This window comes from Montipora foliosa, chromosome 2 (assembly GCF_036669935.1).
Source record: "Montipora foliosa isolate CH-2021 chromosome 2, ASM3666993v2, whole genome shotgun sequence".
Classification (NCBI taxonomy): Eukaryota; Metazoa; Cnidaria; class Anthozoa; order Scleractinia; family Acroporidae; genus Montipora; species Montipora foliosa.
Genome location: NC_090870.1, coordinates 16,706,027 through 16,727,792, shown reverse-complemented (window position 1 = coordinate 16,727,792; position 21,766 = coordinate 16,706,027). Strand labels below are relative to the sequence as shown.

At 39.0% G+C, this 21,766-nt stretch overlaps 2 protein-coding genes and 1 long non-coding RNA gene across 3 annotated transcripts in view; 2 read left to right on the top strand and 1 right to left on the bottom strand.

Moving 5' to 3' along the window:
* The window catches only part of LOC137992557 (FMRFamide-activated amiloride-sensitive sodium channel-like), an 87,821-nt gene that overhangs the window by 15,401 nt on the left and 50,654 nt on the right, over nt 1–21,766 (bottom strand). Inside the window, exons 2-5 of the mRNA XM_068837935.1 lie at nt 21,148–21,315; nt 5,268–5,629; nt 3,900–3,933; nt 419–557 (exon numbers count right to left, since the gene is read on the bottom strand). Of these exons, the coding sequence (XP_068694036.1) occupies nt 419–557; nt 3,900–3,933; nt 5,268–5,615 (521 nt within the window). The 5' untranslated portion in view covers nt 5,616–5,629; nt 21,148–21,315. The remainder of the gene's footprint in view (nt 1–418; nt 558–3,899; nt 3,934–5,267; nt 5,630–21,147; nt 21,316–21,766) is intronic.
* LOC137990058 (uncharacterized) lies at nt 16,623–18,502 on the top strand. Its single transcript, XR_011121108.1, has 2 exons — nt 16,623–17,109; nt 17,559–18,502. It is a non-coding gene; the product is annotated as an uncharacterized lncRNA (long non-coding RNA).
* Nucleotides 20,845–21,766, top strand: part of LOC137992558 (uncharacterized) — a 12,270-nt gene continuing 11,348 nt past the window's right edge. The window contains exon 1 of the mRNA XM_068837937.1: nt 20,845–20,898. The gene's annotated coding sequence lies outside the window, so the exon portion shown is untranslated. The remainder of the gene's footprint in view (nt 20,899–21,766) is intronic.

Here is a 21,766-nt window from a genome sequence, read left to right as displayed (position 1 = left end):
TAATTACAATCAACCTCAAAATGAGTTGACACAATAGGGCCGTTTATACGAGAGAAAATAAGCCGCGGCTTACATAAGACGCGAACACCCCGTATCTGCGTTCACGGCTTTCGCAAGCCGCGGCCTTGCGGGGGAGTTTATATTCGTATAAATAGTTCCTTTCACGTATTATGTACGCCGCGGCCAGGGTAAGCCGCGGCTTATTTTCTCTCGTATAAACGGCCCCATTGTGTCTTTACAAAAGTTTTTATGCGTAATTGTACCACGCTATGAATTTTTGAACAAAGGCGTATGCTGGGTTTTTCTGAAAGATTTTCTGGAGTTTATAACTACCTGCACAAGGTTTTAGATCGTCTTACCCTCTTCTGCTTTTAAATTTTGAAATATGTTGAACCAATGATATATCGTATATACTTACAGGTGTGAACATGATATCCGAGCAACGGGAAGTTCGCAGCGTGCAATAATTTCATCTCTTTGATGACCTGCAGTCCATATACTTTCCTTGAACTTGTTTTTCAAGATGAAGTATAACTTTTCTCTAGCGTCAGATAACTCTGAAAATTTTGTTTGTACATTTCCCGTCATTAATTGTATTAGACTGAGGTGTGCGATAATCAATTAACAATCCAACTTTATTAGATAAGTATAGAGATTTACGTACACTTCCGCAATGGAATAAAAATGACGCACGATGTTTTCACTAGTGAAAAATTGTCGTATCAGCTTTTTAATTTAGGTTGAACTTTGGTGCGAGTGGCCAGTGCACTGACAGCAGGAGTAAAATTTGTAAACATGGCGGCCGACTGCTGTATGGTTTTCAAAGTTTTTGATATTTGATTGCTTAGTTTTCTCCATAAAATACTTCTCAAAAGATCTTTAAAAGTTTTTAAAGTGCTCAAGCGAGGTATGGAAGGTAAAGATTTCTTTTATTACAAAAATATTTTGCTATTTGTTCAGGACTTTTGTTTACGATCGGTGGTTTGATAGCCTCTCTATTAACACTCACCTCGTTAACTTTATGATCTCTGTACTTATATAATAAAGAAATTACTTCATGGTTAACTCGTTCGTTCGATTTTTATTACTCAATCGTTGTGAAGGATCGTTACACTCACGCGTTTGCTTCGCTCACTCGTTCGTTTACGCGATCCTTCACAACTCGTGAATAAAAAGCGTAAAACGTATACGCACTCACCAACCATGAAGTAATCTATCGATATATATATCACGGGCTAGATAATAGCAAAAATTAACTTGAATCAATTACCCAGGAGATGCAGATATCCCGAAAGCCCCAAGACTACCATCTGCAAATAGTTTGGTTTGCTTTTGGTTTTGTATTGTTTTCAAATACGTCGAATTCGACAACTAAGCGACTGCGTGAGTTAAGGTCTCGGTAAAAGAAAACAAGGTGCCCATAGAAAAAAATTCTAGTCTCGCGAGTATTTTCGCTACGAAGGCAAGGTATATATCAAATTAAAGACAAAATTACCTTATGAAAGATTTTATTTCATCGAATTTCAAAAGGCGCTTAATTTTTTTGCTCTCGAACTCAGAGGTATCGAGTTTACTGCTGAAGCTCCAGCCCTTTCGCGTTGTTAATATTCACCTCCTTTTTATTGCATCTGATTGACAGATAAAAGACCTAAAAAAGGTGTGAGGAATTTTGCATATGTCTCGTATTAGCGGAATTATTGCATTTCAAACTAAAAAGTCGAATCTCGAGCGTGATTTACGCAAAGGGACTGACATAAAATGAGTTACAAAGGGAAATCGGAAAATTCGTCACACCCTTATTGAGTCTTTATCATTATCCATCATATCTGAAAGTTTCAAAGCGATAGCTTAAAACCTGTCCCGACTGGAGGTGGGAGAATTTTGATTTTTGCGTCACGCAATGGTGTTTTGTCACGCAGTAGACAGGGGCTGTCAATCACTTTTCACGCGCAACTTATGGTAGGAAACAGAAAAGGCTCATTTTAGAAGGGTTAAAAAGTACTTTCTGATTTTCTTTTTCTGCCAAAATAAAATTTAGGACCCACTCATGCCAAAAATCCAAAAAAAAACAAAATCGAGCAATGTACTAAAATTTTCGTTTACCGAGACCTTAAGGTGACTGAACACAGTTTTTTCGCGGTCAGCGACGGGCCGGTGTGGATTTCGAAAAACAAAACAAATATGGCGAGATTGTTCTTGCCCTTGTCGTGACCGTCTTGGAAATACGGTATAATTAAAGTGAAAATCTTTCAGAGGAATGCAGCAAAATTCCGAGCATGCGCATTAGCTGAAAATTTTGAGACTTACAGCTGTTGTCTGTTTTACCAAATTTCTCGCAAACCCGTCATCATATTTTGGAGAAATTTGTAATTAAAATAGTTTTGGCTACAATCGACATCAAAATTGTTGAGACACTCTTATCCTTTAGGGTCTATTTCAAGCTCGGTGAGAAAATGGCTCCCTCTCACGGGAAAATGTTGTCTTCTTTTCTGTATCCTACGAGCCTTGCCAACAGCGGTACAACATTGATTAGCGGGGAGAGGGAAGGGTATCCCGGAAAAGTACTTTTTAGACAAGTTTTCTTTGCAAACAATGAATGTGTTGCCCAGTGTGCTCTGTTGGCAACTGTCTCAACTAATTTTGTCGCCGATAATTGTAAAAGGTCAGAACTTTAACAGGCAATAAAAATAAAACACAAACAGCGGTTACAAACATTTGCTTGAACTGCATAACTTTTTATAAACTTAACATTTCGTTTGTTACAACATAAATCATGATTATAATCCATTATTCAGTTATAGATAAATTTAAATGCAAATATACCACCGAAACGGATTGGGAACTAACGAATTTGATTGACAACTAACAAATTTAAACAACAAGAAATACGCTAAAAATAGAGATAAAGTTAAAACGTTGGTACTGAGAAACTTTATGTCCATTATTGGCGTATTTCGTTTCGTTTAAATTCATTAGTTGTCAATCAAATTTGTTAGTTCCTAATCTGTTTCAGTGGTATATTTGAATTTAAATTTATCCGTAACTGAAGAAAAGATTACAGCGAGTTTCAATAGAGTGTCGTAAAACCAAAACCAAAGTAATTACTTTGGCCAATCAAAAAGGACGGAGGCAATCCAGTAAACCAATCAAAACTCGAAGTTATTTGACGTAGCGGACATAAAGCGCGGGGAAATGTGCACGCGCGAGCCACGATGGGTTTTGGTTTCACTTCTGATTGGTTGAAAAAGTGGCGCGAGAACTTTGAACCAATCACTGAGTGAAGCAATGCAAAACAAAAGAATTCGCTAATTATACTTTCGACACTCAATTGAAAACCGCTCTATAATCACTTCTGATGATGTATGTTGTAACATACGAAACGTTAAATTTATAAAAAAGTTATGCAGTTCAAGTAAATATTTGTAACCGCTGATTGTGTTTTATTCTTATTGAAGCTCAAATGGCCCAAGTCAAAGAATTTGGGGAAGCTAAAAATTATGAAAAATCCGTCAATTGAAATTTTATGATAAAAGCTGTTAAACTTATTCTATTATTTTAAGTAAGCAAATGCTGCAAAAAAACTAAAGAGTGAATTTTGCATAAACGAGGAATATGCATCCTTTTCTAGATGCGTTACCATGGTAACAGCTTAAAAGCACAGTAACTGTCACAAATAGAAACCAACATGATAGCACTCACCATCGACCAAGCTTGAGCTTCCAGCCAAAAACTGCATGATTAATATTACAGAAATGGAAGTATAAGAGCTTTAAACTGTGTTCAGTCACCTTAAAAACGTAACTGTAAACAAATAAGAGGAAAGAAACATGGTGCATTCAAATAGGACAAGCACGTTTCTTCTTCTGTCTTCTGTATTAATATTTATCTCACGTACTCACCAGAATTACTATTGGTGCCTTGATCACCGTTGATCTGCAGGAATAACAAACATTTACGTTCGCATTTTCTTTTACTATAATTTTCAAATGTTTAAACCCTCTTTAAAATAAAATTATGCAATTTGTGTATGACTTTCCCTATTTGTTCCCCAGTTTAAGGCCATTTCAACCCCCCGTGATTTGCCACTTCAACGCTACAACGCAATACCGTCACCTGCAATCAATTTGAGTGTATTCAATGTGGATCATAAATCTTCATGTTCTTGTTGCATAAAATCAACGAAGACGGGTACTACCGAAATGGGTCCCACGGCTTCGAGCTCTTTAAGCAAAGGAAGCTTTTCAATATCGAAGATTGGTCGCCGAAAGGATGCAAGGAATTCGAAGCCGCTTGCATAGCAGCTACACCGGCTTGTTTTAGTGTTGCATAAGTATATTAACAGAGCTAAGAAGAAATTTCTTGTCATTGAAAAGAAAATTGACAACAACAACAACAACAGCAAAAGAAAAAAAAAAAAAAAAAAAAAAAGGAAAAAGAAAAAGAAAAGAAAAGAAAAGACAAAGAGGAAGAATAATAGAAGAAAAGGTGAGAAACAAGCTAAAGTGTTGAAACACACAAACAGCTGGCAAAATCACAATGCCTTTTTTTCCGGCTCAGGTTATTACTTTTACTACAGAAACAAACAAAAATGAAGGGGAAATAATTTCATGGAAAGCAAATTAAAATGAAAGTATTTAAAAAAGGTTATAGGTATTGAGTTTAGTTTGGACGGCGATGAAGCGCGTTTTAACTTACTTTCAGAAGGACATACGCAAGTAAGAAGACTTAGTACAAAGAAACAATTGGCTTATTTTCTATAAACATCAGTTCAATGCTTATGTCCTTTCCAAACTTTTGGGTGTACCACTGAGATGGGTACAGTAGATACCGAATAAAGGAAACTGTGACGGTGTTTCCTTGTTGTTCTCATAGTCCTGCTGATTCAGAACTAATATCGTGTAAAGATAAATGGCTTTGAAAAGGGCGGTCTGTAGAGAAATTTGTTTCGTTTCGTCTGATCTCGCCTCTCTTTTATCCCCCATTTCAATAGACGACAAACAAGTTGAAAAAGAAGTAGCGTTTGTCTGTTTTTTAAATCCTGTATATATTGTTTACATCTCCTCCTGCAGCTAGCACAGCAATGTAGTGAAACAAACGATTTGCAGGGTGACCAACTCTTTTAGCACGATCAGCGAAGATCAATTGCGTTCTTCCTTACTGCCTCAGTCTCAGTTCTAATCAGTTCCCTTTACTTGGGACCATTTCTCAAGAAATTATATCTTATCGCCTGCTAAATGTATTATTTCACATTAAGCAAATATACTTACAATATCATCCAAGAAAGAAGTGTTCATCAACTTTGACTTCTTGATCGGATTAAAATTGCAAACAGTTACAGCGGGTAAAATGAGCTTTTCCTCGATTACCAAATCGATATCGGTATGAGTGGGATATTGCATAAATCTCTCGAAGCTTTGGCTTATTTGATAAACTGAAGCAACGAATGCAGCTGCAAATGTTAGCATCCAGAATATTTTGGCCGAAGAAGATTTTGCCTCGGATAATCTGCCAAGCCCATGAGCAGTGGTTTTGGAACAAAATTCTCTGAGTTCATGTCTTCGAGGATGTAGATCATTCTCTTGATTTTCTGTATCACCAATCCCCATAGCTTTCATTTTCTTTCAGTTTCCTAAGATGAAATAGAAAACTACTATTTCAATATGCTTAGTGGCGAATTAACGATAAAAAATTTATGAAAGCCGTAAAAATAATTCTATTGCGAGAAATAGGCCGCTGCGCCAATGAAGTACATCTGCATTTTTCTTCAGCTTTTGTTTATTCATTTCTTTCTTTGTTGTTAGTGTGGTCTCTTTAAGTGTGTAAACTAAATTGATTAAAATCCCATTCGCCTTTTATTGTTCGAACTCATCGCGGAATCGTAAAATAGAGGATCTGTCCCCTTAACACCACCCTGCCAGAAGAGCCTTTCTTAACTCGACGAGGCTCTGCTCCCCAGGGTGCTTTAAATTAACACACACACACACTCGTGGAAATGAGGAAAGAATTAAACTTCGAAGCAATATTTTCTTTGTTGTCAATAAAACAAACAAAAACTGTTTTAATCAAATTTGTAATTACTGGATAACACATCTGCCTCACCTGGCATGCATGCCTCACGACATGCGAAGGTACTGAACGGTTTGAAATTTGTGGAGCCGCCATCCGAATCATCGACTCAAGATAGGTTATGAACGTTGCAACTTCGAAAAATGAAACTTTATTGACTTCGCTTGACCCAATGAGATCAACCTTATTAATGAAAGAACATGAGTAGCTCTTGTAAAGAACTTGAAAAAAAAACCAGGCTTTTTTATAACTGTTAAAGCTACTTAATTCCTGCAATGATCAAACTAAGAAAGCCTTTTATATCCACACTAGTCTTGCAATTTTGACCTTCATATATTCTCTTGAAAATGTAGCATTACCACCTGAGATCCCAAAATTTTCTTGTTTTTGTTCCTTTTTCCTTTAGCTTTAAAAATGGATAAAGTTGGGTCAGTCGGATCGGTCGCCAGCATATGACATTTTGCAGCTGAAATTCAAAATGCGCTTTATACAGGGGCACCCAACGAGAATATAGTTCAAAACCACTTAGATATAGCATTGTTAAACGTATTTTAGTATTTAAACGGTAGATATAGGCATATTTTTATCCCCTACAAATTTTTCATCTGTTCGGATTCCCTAGCTGAAAGTCCAGTGATCCGAAAAATTATAGGGATCAAAACTTACCTTTTCGAAAATTTCAGCCAGAAAAAAAGGTCCCGAAAATTCTAGGTGACCTTTTTAGGGTAAAAACCCGTTAAAAATGAGCAATTATACCACGTCATAGATGTTCGAAATTCCTAGGACAGGCAGACAAGCAAGGAATTCTGGAACAATTTTCCGAAAATTCGAGATCTCAAATCGTCTTCCGAACAGATATTTTCCGAAGCTACACTGACCAATGTTCTCAAAACAAAAACGACCAATCACCAGTATGGTACAGATGCATAGGACTGAAATCGTACGAACGTGATTCATGGGCCCGAGTGATGATTGAAAGTTCTCAAACATCACGATTGATCACATCACTGGCTGCGGGTGGATAATTAATATACCCTGATGAAGAAAGGCAATGCCTTTCGAAATACTGGTAAATACAACAGATATTCCCTCACTTGGTTTGATCAGACTTTCCCGTCTCGTGTGCTATAATTTTTAGGGTTGGAAAATGAGCTTTCCTGTCAGTCCGCCTTTGTATTTGCAATTGACAGCGAAAGGAGGCGTTGCTAATTTGCATTCGGTTATCTTGGATTTCAATACTAAAGGAGGAATTTCGAAGCTATGCCAACACCGACAAAGCATTTCTGACGCTTTTTGGGACAAAGAAATTATTCCAAAAGCAAGAAAAGCCTTTAAACATAAGGTTACAATTAAATATTTCAGAAATTGATTGATTAAAGAGTGAAAGCGACAGAAGCGACCTATACGAATACAATGAACAACCTCATCCCACGTAAACGCCACTAAGCGTCTTGTTACGGTGGTAAGAATTGGGTCGTTATCAACTCGTTTAATAAAACCAATTTTTCGCGTTCTTCTATCACGTGAACGAGAGCTGATTATATCCGAACTCCGCCTTAAGATATCAACATTTTATTCGTTCAACTTATATTGACTTAGGAGGTGATAGCTACTGTTCCTTCCTGCCCGCCCCCCCCCCCCCCCCCTTCTCCTTCCCGGGGACAGGGCGGGCGGCCCACGGTTTGTAGTTCTAATCTGAGAAGACTTGAAAGTCTATCCATTTCCAGATGAAATTACTAAGGCAGCATTTTCTCCTCAGTTATTTTTAAATACTAAGTGTTGATGCTTAATTTTCCTATTTAATTAAAGAGGAATTTCTTCAAAGGCAAGATGTGGAGATGAGATCTAAGGAATTGATATGCACTGGAAAAAAGCTTATACCGCCAGACATTGTGTTGAATTTTGGATGCAATTCGTTTGTCGACGTAGACTATTTAAATGAGAAGTAAGCTTGCTCTCACTTGTTTGCTGTCTCTAAAAACCTCTTTAATTTCAGTAAGCTAAGACTCCGTTTTGTCCAGTATGTCTACCTTAGTAGCAGCTTCCCAGGCCAGAAGCAGTAGCCTACTCTAGTTTTTCTCAAGGTAACGAGTATCTAAGCTCGCAATGGTAAGGTATTTACCCTTGGTACAAGGGAAAGGTTCCACACAGAAAACCTTCTCTGATTGAACTGACGCCTTCAGAAAAACGCACAGGTTTACGATAAGCATTTGGGTTAGATTCAAGCCCCTTATCTTTGTAACAGGATATTGTACATGTGTCCCTTATTGATGACGTCTCCAATCTCACAACACAACATATAATCGAGGAAGAGTCTTACACTGTCTAGAAAGGAATTGGTAACAAATTGGTTCATTTAGTTTTATAAAATTCTTTCACACCCAGGAGATCGATATCTAGTTATTCAACCTATTTCGGGGCGATCTTGATTATGTTATTTTATGTAGGGCGGTGTTTTTGCAAAATATAGCTCCAGGCTAGCTAAATGGGGAATCTGTGGTATCATCGTTGTGCCAATGCAACCAAATACATATGGATAGTTCTGAGATCATGAAAGTCCTTAATGAAATTCGGGGTCTTAATAGAACAAGATCGTTTGTGAGAGAGCTTTCCAGGGGAAACCAGAAAGGCTGTTTGCTTTGATTGTAAGTTTTAGATTTCATGGTCCGCCATTATTCACGTTAAAATATGACCGACTGGACCTCAGATGGTTGGATCTAAGGAAAAGTGACGTCATTTACTAACTCGCTTAAAATTTCGTCCTGTAAATGCAGATAATTATATAAGCAAAACTCGAGTTTAAAAGTCTGAAAGCCCGAAATTCCGGCCGTGCTGCATATTAATTCAGTCGCGTACAAGCGCATTGCATTCTTAAACTAGTGAGTCTTTGACATAGGCGTACGAGCAGGAAGGGGGGGGGGGGGGGTCTCGGAAATTTTCGGGCAAAATGCTCAAAATTCGGGCAATAAAGAAACGATAAAAGATGGAATTTAAAAAAATATAAATAAGGCAAAAGTTTAATTAAGAGCACTTGAAAGTATCAAAATATTACTTGTGTAACCTAAAAGATATTAAAGTCCTTGTTTTGAATTAAGTCCTCGCGGTTGATCTTAAAAATTTGAATTGCTCGGCTGCTGATCTGTTGATCGCAAACCACCTGTTTGAAATGATCCCAGAATTCTCAAAGGTGGCGTCTAATATTCTGGCCGTAATTCCAGCAACATTATGTTCAGCGGAACGCTCCTTCAGCGGACTTCGGAGACTAAAGACATATATTCGCAGCACGATGGGGCAGAGTAAACTGAATAGCCTCGCCATCATTTGCATTGAACGCGCCTATGGCAATAGAGTCATAGCAAACGGTATTGACAAAATAATTGACACTTTTGGACAACGCCATGGAAGAAATAGCTACTTTTTTTAATAAGCTTTTTTGCTAGTTTAAATACTAGATGGAGGAGACTAATACAGAGTATGTAAGGTTCTAAGTGTTTATTAGTTACTTGATCCAGGAGACCTACATAGATTCTGTGAGGTTCTAAAAACTCTATTTTTCGAATACGTACAGTTTTATGACTTTTAAGAGTTGTAAACGAATGTTTCTTTCGTACATTTTGAGGGAGTAAAAAACGGATTTCAACAATCAAGCATTTGGGCACTGTGTAATTTTTTCGGGCAAAAAGGACATCCCCCCCCCCCTCCCCCAGGTCGGACCGTGCCCGTACGCCTATACATGATAAATAAAAGGTGTGCAAAAGGGGACAAGAACCAAGCAAAAAAGCCAAATCGGCCTAAGCGAAACATAGGCGTACAAAAGATAAAATAAAAACGAGGGAACGAAAACTATCGAAAAAATGGTGCCAACAAGCAGCCACGTGGACGACAAAGGGGAGAGAAAGGCGAAAGGGCGAACACCAGCCAGGGAAAAACCAAACAGTAAAACGAGCAAAAGTTATACCGCAAAGGAGCTTGATTTTGCTGAGGATTCTCAGCATTAGCTGCGGCAACCGGAGGCACTTGAACCAGGACTTGAGCGGCGGGAACAGCAGCTTCAACTGGTCAGGAGCTTGCGCGTCAGCCATAACACGGTAATGTTGCAAGAGCATTCTAACGCGAACTGGGCCGAAATGAAACTCTGATGCAGAGCTCTTATTTATACTCTCGCTGCAAGGGACTGGCGCGAATAGCTAGTTCGGAAGGTCGTAGATTCGACTTCTGCAAAGGAACACTAGGATTTGTTTTCGAAAACTCATTAAGTCAGCATCGAAAAAGAAATCTTCATTCACCGAGGTTGATATGTAACATCTCCTTGATTACAATCTTCAATATAGTTATTGACTTATGCCCGAGGAAAGCCATCGGTGAGAAGAGTGACGAATAGGCCATTTCCAAATTCATGTCTGCCTCCTCTTCAAGGCGAGTACTAGTCTAAGTGCGAAGTTTTTGTTATGAAAATTAGTTTTCTTTCATATGTAAAGTAGAACTAATTACCATCACAACAACTTCGAACTTGGACTCGCTTTGAAGAGGAGGCAGACATGAACTCGGAAATGGCCTATTGATTTAGCTGAAAAGAGGGCAAGGAGGCATAAAGCTATGATAGACAAAAATACTGCTGAGCATTCTGATGAAGAGGCATTGCTAGCCAGTAGTAGGGAGTTTAAGATCTAGGACGCGACGGCAACGAAAATGTCACAAATGTTGCATATTTAATAAGCAAAGACAATAGCTTTGCACTCTCTGCACGTGCATTTTTCATAAGCTGCATAACTTTTATTATCATCGTGCGAAAATAAAGGCTGTCTCTCTGTCTGTCTGTACATTTCTTTCACGTTTTCTGTAAATCTGCGACGTGAAATGACTAATTCTCAAGTTTTACGGAGAACGTGAACACAAGGCAGCGAATTTGAATCATAATTATACAGTGGTGTCACCAGCTCGATTTTTATTTGCTATAAGCACGCATCTAATTCTTACTTGCCCCGTTTCTCTTAGGTCATGCCTACAGACAACAGATTTTATATATGAAGAATTGACGTCATACTTACAGACAATAGTTTTGCGCATGCAGAAGTGACGTCACCTAACACGCTAACCAGCAGGTAAGAGGAAAGAAGACTCTGCCAACTGCAGAAACATTCTTTGATTTGCCACTAAACCAAAGAAATAGATGAGTCAGTCCTCTTGTCTTTACAATTGCAGCCCAGGAATATGCATAATAAAACAATCATCAGATTCGGTTTTCGCATGATCGCGATAATTATCAAGGCCTTAGTTTGTGTTATCCACCTCATCTTTCGGCTTCGGCAGATAACACAAACTTTAGTCTTGATCATAGGACATTCACATGACGTTTGGAGGGCATTTAGTTTATTTGTGGCCCGAGGGACACAAATAAACTATATGCCCGACAAAAGTCATTTGATTATCATTATTATCAATAAACAAGGCCAAATCGTACCAATTTATTTAATAAGAGAAAAATGTTTAACAGAGATGTAGCATGAAACTATGGTATGGAAATGTCCCTCAGTGTAATATACAAACAAAGGTTGTGAGAATGAAAGAAATGTAAATATTTGAAGTACGGGTTGTAGACCAAATGCAGAAGTAATCCTCTCACTTAAATAGGACAATCTCATTGGCCAAGCGAAGTTGTTTGACATCTCTGCAGCCAATCAGTATCAGGGCGGCAAATATATTTTCAGTCCGCACGTTTCTCGTTTGGCCCACAAAAAGGTGCGTTTTACAGAGGGCAGTTTGTCATTTGGCCGCGGGTATTGATAATAATTATCGCTATCATGATCAACCTCATCCAATAATTGTTAATTGTCTGTCGTAGCTTCAACACCGCACCTCCTAATTCAGTTCCTGGAAAGTTGCACTAGCTTTTAGAAGTTAGACAAGCCAACATAATGACGAAAAAGATAAATAAACTTGAACTTGCAAATTTAAATGACGTTTTTGTTCACAGTCGCGTCGTAGATCTTAAACTCCGTAATATTGCAAGAGTCAACGACTGATCGTAAACATTTTACACTTAAACTTGCGCAAGACAATACTTATGACACGAAATCTTGGTATGGAAGAAAGTGTCACAACTCGGGCTGGTAAAGAATTCAGAAAGTATAGACGACTGCTTATATTGAAATGGGCTCTTCGACGGGGAGAAGTAATAAGTTGTTTTGAGAAGGAAGGCGCATAATCATTAGATACAATGTATGGAAATCGTATGTCTGTCGCGAGCTCCAACGCGTATCTGGCTCCTACTGATTCAATTTTTCCGTGAAGATCTGAATAATGCACCCACGATGACACCGAATGCGCAGTGGAGTTTATTCATCACAAAAGTGAGGAACTTGACGGTGCCTTGCTTCCAAATTCAGAAAGGATCCAATACAAGTGGATTGTACTTGTGGGACTCTATAATTGTCGGCCAAAACAGTAAACAGCCTGTTACAAAAAGGCGTCAAAGCACGGATCCTCTTTGAGGGCATACCGGCCTTAACGTGTTCGTTCCATGATGGGATACAATGTACTGCTCCTAGTCCGCTCGCGTTACTGCAATCAAACACTGCCACTAGTTTTTCTAACAAGAATGCCGCTATTTTCACATAGAATTCTAATTCCATTCTTAAGGATGATTTTCATATTTATTGCAGATACACTCTTTCTTCATAAGAACCTTTTTTTAATAAAAATGTTCAGGCTGCGATTAACCATAATTTTAAGAGCATGCTAACTAAACACACTAACCATGCTGAGAATCAGTGAAGAACATCTTTATTTTGCTAATTTTTTTGTTGTTCTTTGACAGTTTTTGTGAGTAGTGTAAATAAAAGAAGTGTATACCTGTAGACCAACCAGACAATTAACTCAAACACAAACGGACGTTTTGTAACATGAGCAATGTGGTTTCATATTGTATGATACACTGAAAAACGACTCGGTTAGTAGTCGAACTAACGAGAGTCAGACCACACAACTTAAAGGCCTGGCCAAAACCTCGCAACATTAATTTCAGCGCACCATCTTGCAACATTGTTGGGCACAACATGTTGCGTACGTTTGGCCACCCCGTTCAACACATGTCGCAACAAAATATGAAGGTCAGTTTTTTAGAAATGTCTCTAAATTTTTTTTTCACCTACAGATTTTTTTTTAACATGCAAAAAATGAAAAAAAAAATCACTGTCCGGAAGCAGAGATATAAACGAGCAAAGTTACAAAATCAGGAAAAATGAGGGGGTTGCAAGATCAGCATTTACGTATGCGTCACTCGCTCATTCGAGTGCACGCGGGAGTGGAGCTACAGGCCACATTACTAGTAAACCGTTTGTGTACAATTTTCGTAGTTTTCGTGAATAGGAGATGTCCATTTATATTTCATCTATATATGAATTAGCAGCAAGGTGAGCGAAATTAGCGGTATTTGTTTATTTCTGGTGACCCATTTTGAATCATGAGCTGACGCGAGCAGCTTTTAGAATTGCTTGTGTGGTTTACGCGCGCACGCTCGGCTGAAAACCCTTTCGAGCCTCCTTGAGGTGGAGTTTATGAATAGGATAGTATACGAAATTTTATAGGGAAGGACAAGTGAATGTGGAATTTCTGGGCCTGATATAATGATTGCGCCTGTTACTATTAAATAAGACATAAAGCTCAATGCAAATATTAGGTATATATAGAACACACAGATAAACTTTTTTGAAGTCGAGTAATGTTCATGGTGGAATGCGTTGAGAGAAAGTTCATTTGAGCAGCTATTTGTCGCTGGTGTTGTTTTACAATGCGGTAAATTTTGTAATGTACGGACGCGTGGAGCCGGATAGGACATGTGGTAGCGAAGGGCATCGCGATGACCTCAAAATTCCATGGAAAATGTATCAGAACGTATGAAACGATTCCATTGCAAATACACAAAGCGCTCAAGAGACCACACATTCGTTTGATCGATTGCTCTATACCTAATTAAATGAAATTGCAACGCAAGGTATCTGTCGATGGTTAATAAGGTGACAGTTTCGAAAGACACTGCACATAAAAACGTTTTAAAGAAGGTCAGGACGGTGTTGTGGATCCCTTGATCACCTTCTGCTGCCAAGTACTGTCGACATTCATTAGTTACGTACAATGGTTGAACCAGTAAACCGACTAAGAAATCGGACAAACCTAATCCAATCAGGAGGACGTTTGAAGATGAAAGCAACGAGGGCGTTCGTGCAAAGCACCCAGAATCAAGGCATTGCCAAGAACAGCTGACACACTGAACGGGATATTAACAGAAGCGTTGAGTGAAAATGGACGAGTGCTCTGATACCAAAATTGAAACAATCTCCTGACGGGAGAGGACAAAACGCGGATCCCTAATCCATGAAGTACCCTATGGAGTACCTAAATGGAGTATCCCTAAAAATCATTTATTGCCGGGTCAAATTAGATATTTTATCAACATAGTGAGGCATTTAGATGCACATACCTTTATGTGCAGTTCACGAATTGGCCGCCATCTTGCAATTTTGTAGGTGCCTCATGTATCCCTTATTGTAGTGTATGTAATTTTTTGTATTGAGACAAACGTTCACTCCATTATACCCGTAGAGACCCCTTTTATTTATTTAACAATTATTCGCCGAAGGCGAAGTGAATATTGTTATATACCTTGACTTTCGCTCAACAAAACGAGCACTGTGATTGGTTGATTCTTTGTCACGTGGCCCTGATCAAATTCAAATGTATCCGGACCAGGATACAATTCCGCAGTTGTTGCCCGCTCCGGATGTTTTGCTGGATTATTGCAGGAAAAGTCTAAATATATAACAAAGCACTTAATGTCTGGTCCCTCGGGAAACTAGTTAGTTTTGTTTTCCCTCGAGTCCTGATGTTTCCCGAGACGAAGTCTCGGGAAACATCAGGACTCTCGGGAAAACAAAACTAACTGTTTCCCTCGAGACCACACATTAAGTGTATAATATTTACTGAGCCTGAGGCGAATAATTGTTTTAGTGTAATTTTCAGCGGTGAATATCAAGAAAGTGCAAAACAACGGGCTAAAACAAGATAAAAAGGCACGAAAAGTGCTTGATCTGGAAACGGAACGTAGCCTACGTGGAAGGCGTTCGAAAGGGAAAGAGAAGGGAAAGGGAGAACCTAATCTCGTACCCAGATCTCCCACGGTCATGCGGAAGGGAGATCTGGTAAAGTTCGATTTCGAGCATGCTCATTGCCAGCGAGGCCCGAAATACGGGCTTTTCTATCACTGCGCATGTTCGTACTCTCTGTTGTGATTTTGGGTGATTTTACGGAACAAACATGGATTTCGAGAGTATTCTTGAAGAGATTCTTTTGGGTAGAAGACAAGGAAACCTTAAACTTAAGCCGAAACAGAAAAAAGCGCTACAGGCGATTGTTTTTGAACGGTCGAGATTGTTTAATTGTCGGAGCAACTGCAGAATCAATGACACGAGCGCTTAAGCTTAATCAATAAACGAGTGCTATTTTCTTCACACGATCTCGTGCAAAGTGTAGTTAGCCAAACCGTAAATTGAAAGCTAAAAATGTTAAAGAGGGTTTAGGCCTAATCACTGAAACGAGCGCTATTTTCTTGACACGATCTCGTGAAAAATGTAGTTAATCGATCTAACCGTAAAATTCACAATTGATCACTACTTAATTCGCGAGTCACGCTTTAAGAGCGAGAAATACTGTTTTAAATAAATTACATACTTCAACTTGAATTTATTAGTTTCTGCATACCACGTCGCAAGCTACGCAGAACTGTATTCGAGTGGCAGGGTACGTGGGGCTTTCGTCGGTACCATTTACACAAACGTCGCAAATTTTTAAAATGATATTCCACAACTGTAAAGCTCTTCCGGCGTCGGAAGAAAACAGAACTTTCCTCCGCACAACTGGCATTTATTCAAAACAGCACATGAGCTTGCGAAAACCAAACCTTCATTAAGTGCCCCGCGAAATAAGCCAATCGGAGCGTAGATTGGATTGCCGCAACCATTTTTTAGCAGCCAATGAAAAATGGTGTACTGTCGAACTTTACCAGATCTCACATTTCCAGTAACAGAGTGAGATCTGAGTACGAGATTAGGGAGAACCGCGAGAGAACGAGGAGGGCGCGCGTGAAAGGAGCCCCTAATTAATATGCATACATAAGGCATTTGCCAAATCTATAACTGTCAAATGGCATCCAATCAAAAACGTTTACAGGAAAATGCACTACGAAGGAATGTTGTTTACCAAGAATAATAAAAGCAAGGTGACACGCGCTAACACCCATCCTCGGAGACCCAGGGGCAGATCGCGGAGGCAACGGAAAGTCAAAACGGGCGAAAGAAAATGGTGACGAAGAAAAACATAGTAGCGCGAGAAGAGCCCCTGGGGAAAAGTTCTTACCAGACCAGTTTCAAACAGCAGAGGTAATCCTCAATTCTGATTGGTGCCAGAAATTCTTTGTGTTTTTCTGCCCAATCAGAGGTCAGCAGGCCCTGAAGTCGTTTCGTGTCTTCTTACACGGAAATCACTTGATCGCCATACTCGCCTTGGTTCGTTCGGCAAGGTTTTGCTCGAGGAGAAAAGTCTCAATCACAGCACAAAATATACAGGGAATCGTTCGGAATATCGGCGGAGAAATACGCTGGACCTTTCGCAGGTATTGGTACAGTAGCGTATTTCCAAGTGTGCGAGATTTGTTTAAAGATTTCCTCCCCGATTCACCTAATAAAATAGCTGCGACTACTTTTGATCTTCTTTTCTTAGTCGAGGTATTTCTAGATTTCTTGCATCAATTGCTGTGGCTGAAATTTTGCTGATCTCCAGAGAAAACGTTTGCTTGTGAATGCTGCCAAAGTTACAGCTGATGTGTTCTTTAATAGCCTTGCAAAGGGCAATACCCAGGCTGTGCAAATCTGCTGGCAATTCCTTTGAGGCAATTTTACTTGGATAATGGACAATAATCTGAACGTGAAAAAAGATTAAAGACAGTTGCAAAGAACACAGGAAAGAGATTGTGAATATTTTATGAGCACCGTAAGTTGGGTTGTCATTAATGTTCTCAAGCAACATTAATTTTGCTCTAAGGAAATTTTTGTTTGCTATTTCTTGTTTCATACAAAAGTGTGCTGTGCATGTGTTCGACAGTAATAACAACAACGGAGGCCTGAGGTTTCTAAAACAATGCTGAAAGAAATCTTCTCCAATAATAAAACAGAGTTTGGATCCATGTAGTACATAATCTGAGTTGTACCTCTGCAAATATAAAATCTTACCTTGATATTTCTCTTTACATCAAAGATCCCAAAAATGTGACAACTTATAATAATTATTTCACATTCGTGCAATATTTTTTATCAATTTGTCAGTGTTATTGGACACATCAGAAAAAGTAGCACATTATTTCAGTTTAGGGAAACAAAATAGGACCTCAAAAAATGAACCATTAGTAACTGATTTATGTACTATTTTCATATTTCCCACAGAAAGAAGGAAACAGCATACTCTTTCTATAGTACAAGTATGTTGAACAACAACAACAATGATGTTAATGATAATGATAATAATAATGATAATATTATTACTATTATTGTTGTTGTTCAACTGTATCCAGCTGCTTGGGTTTTGAAATCAGCATAAATATTATACTCAGGCGAAATGCAAAATGTCACTGCAGCATTAATCTAGATAGACAATTGTTGGAAGAGGTAAAGAGCACTCTACAGAATGACAGAAATGTGGTCACTGATGAAAAGAGAAATTATTTTCTCAGTTTAAGGAAGGGCTACAAAAGGGCTACAGCTTCATACCTGTGTAATACTATTGCAAGGCAATGTTTTAAAGGGTGTTTACTGGGTCCCAACTGCTGCTATGCTAATGGTACAGTGCTGCTCAAAGGCCCTCTAAAACTTGTGGCTTGAAAAGTATCTCAAAACCAATTCAGTGAGCAGTATTTTGTTTTTTTAGATTTTGAAACCATGTCATAATTCTGTGACCCAGCACGTGATGTGAGAAAGAACTATAAACTGAAGAAGAATTTGAAATATTTTTGAAAAAGCTGAAAGATAAAAAAAATTCCACTGGAAGAATGCAAAATAACACTTTTCACTTGTTTCCAAACAAATTAGGGAAGGATGCTGGACGAACTTTTGAGATAAACCTGACCAAATCTAACAAACCATTTCTGGTTGTATTAATCTTGATTCATTAATGATCCTCTGGAGCGGCTCAGGTGGCATTTGTGACAATTTGCTGGAGCACTTGGCGGAACATCTGTTCTGAGCCTCCTAAAGGATAAGGATATGGCATCTTTTGTAAAAAGTTAAACTAAGTAATTTGTAAAAAACTTGAAACTTAAGGATATGTCATTACAACAATGGCAAATTTCATTTTCTAGTACACTGTCAGTATAATAAAACATGGGCTTCTACATCAACATATAGTGTGTGTATGTATACTGTAACAGAATTATTGGAATTGTGTATACCTGACAGATATTCCTTTGCTTGATTTTGGAAAGCAGTGGCAACTTGATTTTGGTGTTTGGGTGCTTTCCTCATGGTGATTTTTTAACTCACCAGGACAATACATCACCGAAGATGGTGGAATTGGCTTAATTGGTACATTTTCAAAGGGAATTCTATAACCTTTTTCCATGTCACTGTGACAAGCAGTTTCTGCATCTTGCCTCGGTGTTAAAGGATAAAGGGGATGTCTCCTTTTCAACAAGTGCTTTGCTGAAATGGCAAATGACGACTTTTTTTTTTCCAGGTTGATTCCAGCCTTTTGTGACAAGTGTCGCACAATGCATTAGAAAGACCATCATCTGCCTGGACTTTTAAGTTTGATCGAAAGCCTCTTCAAATATTCTCAAAAATTTACCATAAAGGTTTCGCTGTCTCTGTTTGTTAACAAAAACGTAAGAACGCACTCGACAACAGGCGTGACTGAACTGTTTCTTTCGGTTGGCTCATCGTGAACAATATCGTAAAGAGAACATGAGCTCGATAGCGTTGAATTTAATTTGGCGCGCATTGAAATAAAGTCGTGCTGCGTGTGGCCCGTGCGATCAATAATTTCTCGAGATTAGCAAAAGTTATTGCCACCGCAATTCATGTAGGATTTCTAGAAATACCTCGACCAGGATAAGGGGGTAGAATAAAAATAATTGTCAGATCAAAAGTAATCGCTGCTATTTTATTAGGTGAATCGGTGAGGACATCTTTAAACAAATCTCGCACACTTGGAGATACGCTACTATACCAATACCTGCGAAAGGTCCAGCGTATTTCTCCGCCGATATTCCGAACGATTCCCTGTATATTTTGTGCTGTGATTGAGACTTTTCTCCTCGAGCAAAACCTTGCCAAACGAACCAAGACGAGTATGGCGATCAAGTGATTTCCGTGTAAGAAGACACGAAACGACTTCACGGCCTGCTGACCTCTGATTGGGCAGAAAAACACAAAGAATTTCTGGCACTAATCAGAATTGAGGATTACCTCTGCTGTTTGGAACTGGTCTGGTAAGAACTTGTCCCCAGGGGCTCTTCTCGCGCTACTATGTTATTCTTCGTCACCACTTTCTTTCGTCCGTTTTGACTTTCCCTTGCCTCCGCGATCTGCCCCTGGGTCTCCGAGGATGGATAACACCAACCCGGTTTCAACCCGGTGTGGCCAACACATCACGCATGCGCAAAACCATTTCACCCGGCCACTTTGACCAGGTGAAATGGTTGTGCGCATGCGTGATGTATTGGCCACACCGGGTTGGTGTTAGCGTGTTTCACCTTGCTTTTATTATTGTTGTTTATCAAGCCATTATTTCCAAAAACTCTCAACGCGGAGAGTAGTGCGAAACCAAAACACCGTCGCCCGAAAAAGGAGCAATCTTTCAACGACGCGTGTCGAGTTTGTGAACTGGGTTTTAATGATGGAATATGTCTAAATAAAATCTTGTGTGAATTTGCTCAGACCATCGTTTGATGTTGTATGCTTCACTGAACGACTGACAAATGTGGCTGGAACCCATTTTAAAAAAAATCAGATCAAAAAGTCAAAGTTGGCGGCGAGTTTGAAATTGTTTACGTGAGAGCTCGAAAACAGAGTGAAGTTGAATTCAACCACAATAGGTTTGTGGTGATTGGCACAAAGTTAATTCTAGCTAGCCAATCACGATTTTTACGATTAGAATCTGAGCGTAAAAAAATCGACAAAAACAATAGCGTCCTCCACTTCTTCCACGCGCGCCTTCCTCGTTCTCCTGCCGTTTTCTCTTTCCCTTCTCCTTCCCCTTCGAATGCCTGCCACGTAGTCTAGTGCTCACCTTTCCCGTGTTTCTTCTTGATCTCCAGTGCGGCGAGATCTGGAAGGCGAGTTTCGTAGTTGTTCACCCTAACATTTTATTCCAATAAATAAGGTGAATTTGTTTTGTCTTTTACTTTTCCCTCCTGGACTTCTTTCATCCATGCCTTCAGTAACAACGTCGCCCCCACGTCACCAAGGGACAAGGAGTAATCTCAATGTCAATCATTCTCATAAATTGAACCGTTCAAAAAAGGAATTATGCTAGTGGTACGAGCTTTGTTGTCACAATAATATCCGTAAAATCAATTTTGCAGTTTAAGGTGTGTGATATAACGTTCAACTTTTTTTGGCTGAAATGATGGACCTTTGTTGTTCTTATTCCGGTTCCGGATTCTTGATTTTCCAGACGCTCAAAAATACAATATAATATCGGATACACGAAGTACCTACGAAACATCACTTGAGGACTACATCGAACTGTAACAATCGGAGAGCTGGAAAGCCGTGCAAATAAATAAAGGTATGTACATCTTAATACCGCACCATGTTGACAAAGTATTTAATTTGACCGATAAATGATTTTTAGGGGTACCGCGTTGTGTCCTCTCCCTCTCCTGACTTCAGTCGAATGAAGATAAAAGTTGTTGCATTGAGTTATATAAACCAACCAGCTCATTTGGAATGCTGTCTTCCTGAATCCCCGTCATTAGATATTGCCAAACAGATTACACATAAAAGACACAATGACAGAATTGTTCTTCTAACTTACCAATATCCTGTCGGCGTCTTCGCTCGGACTTGGCTTGAAAACATACATTCACATTACAGGCACAGTAATCTCTTTCACAACATTTTCCGTTTGGCTGACAAGCTTTACTCCCTCTCAGTCTTCAGTGCAGAACAACAGCAAAAAATCTTTACTTGTTAAAAAGTCAACCTAAAGCGTAGTAAATTCGCTTACTCGACTGCAGTTTTTACAGTCAAACAAGCTTACAGCTGGACATCCTTTTTACACAAAAGTTATTATTCAGTGCAATTCAGACTGCATTCCTTGCCTCTCGATGTTAATTCAACTGACGGCGTAGGGCAGCACTAAAAGCCGGAATCCGGAATCGGAAAACCAGAAACCAAAATTATCCACAATTCGCGAGAACTACAACAACTTACCCACTCCTATTTAACTCTGAGAAAATTTAAACTGTAAAATGGATCTGACCTTGTTATTCTGGATAGTAAAACTTGAGCATGGTGATGGCATCATTAAGCTAAGGCAGTGAACATTACAATAAAGGAAACTTAAAACTTGTTTAATTTATTTTCCTTATTTTTTCACCTGCCTTGGTACAAAAATACCTCTTTAAAAGGAAAAAGGCACCCGGGGAATGTGT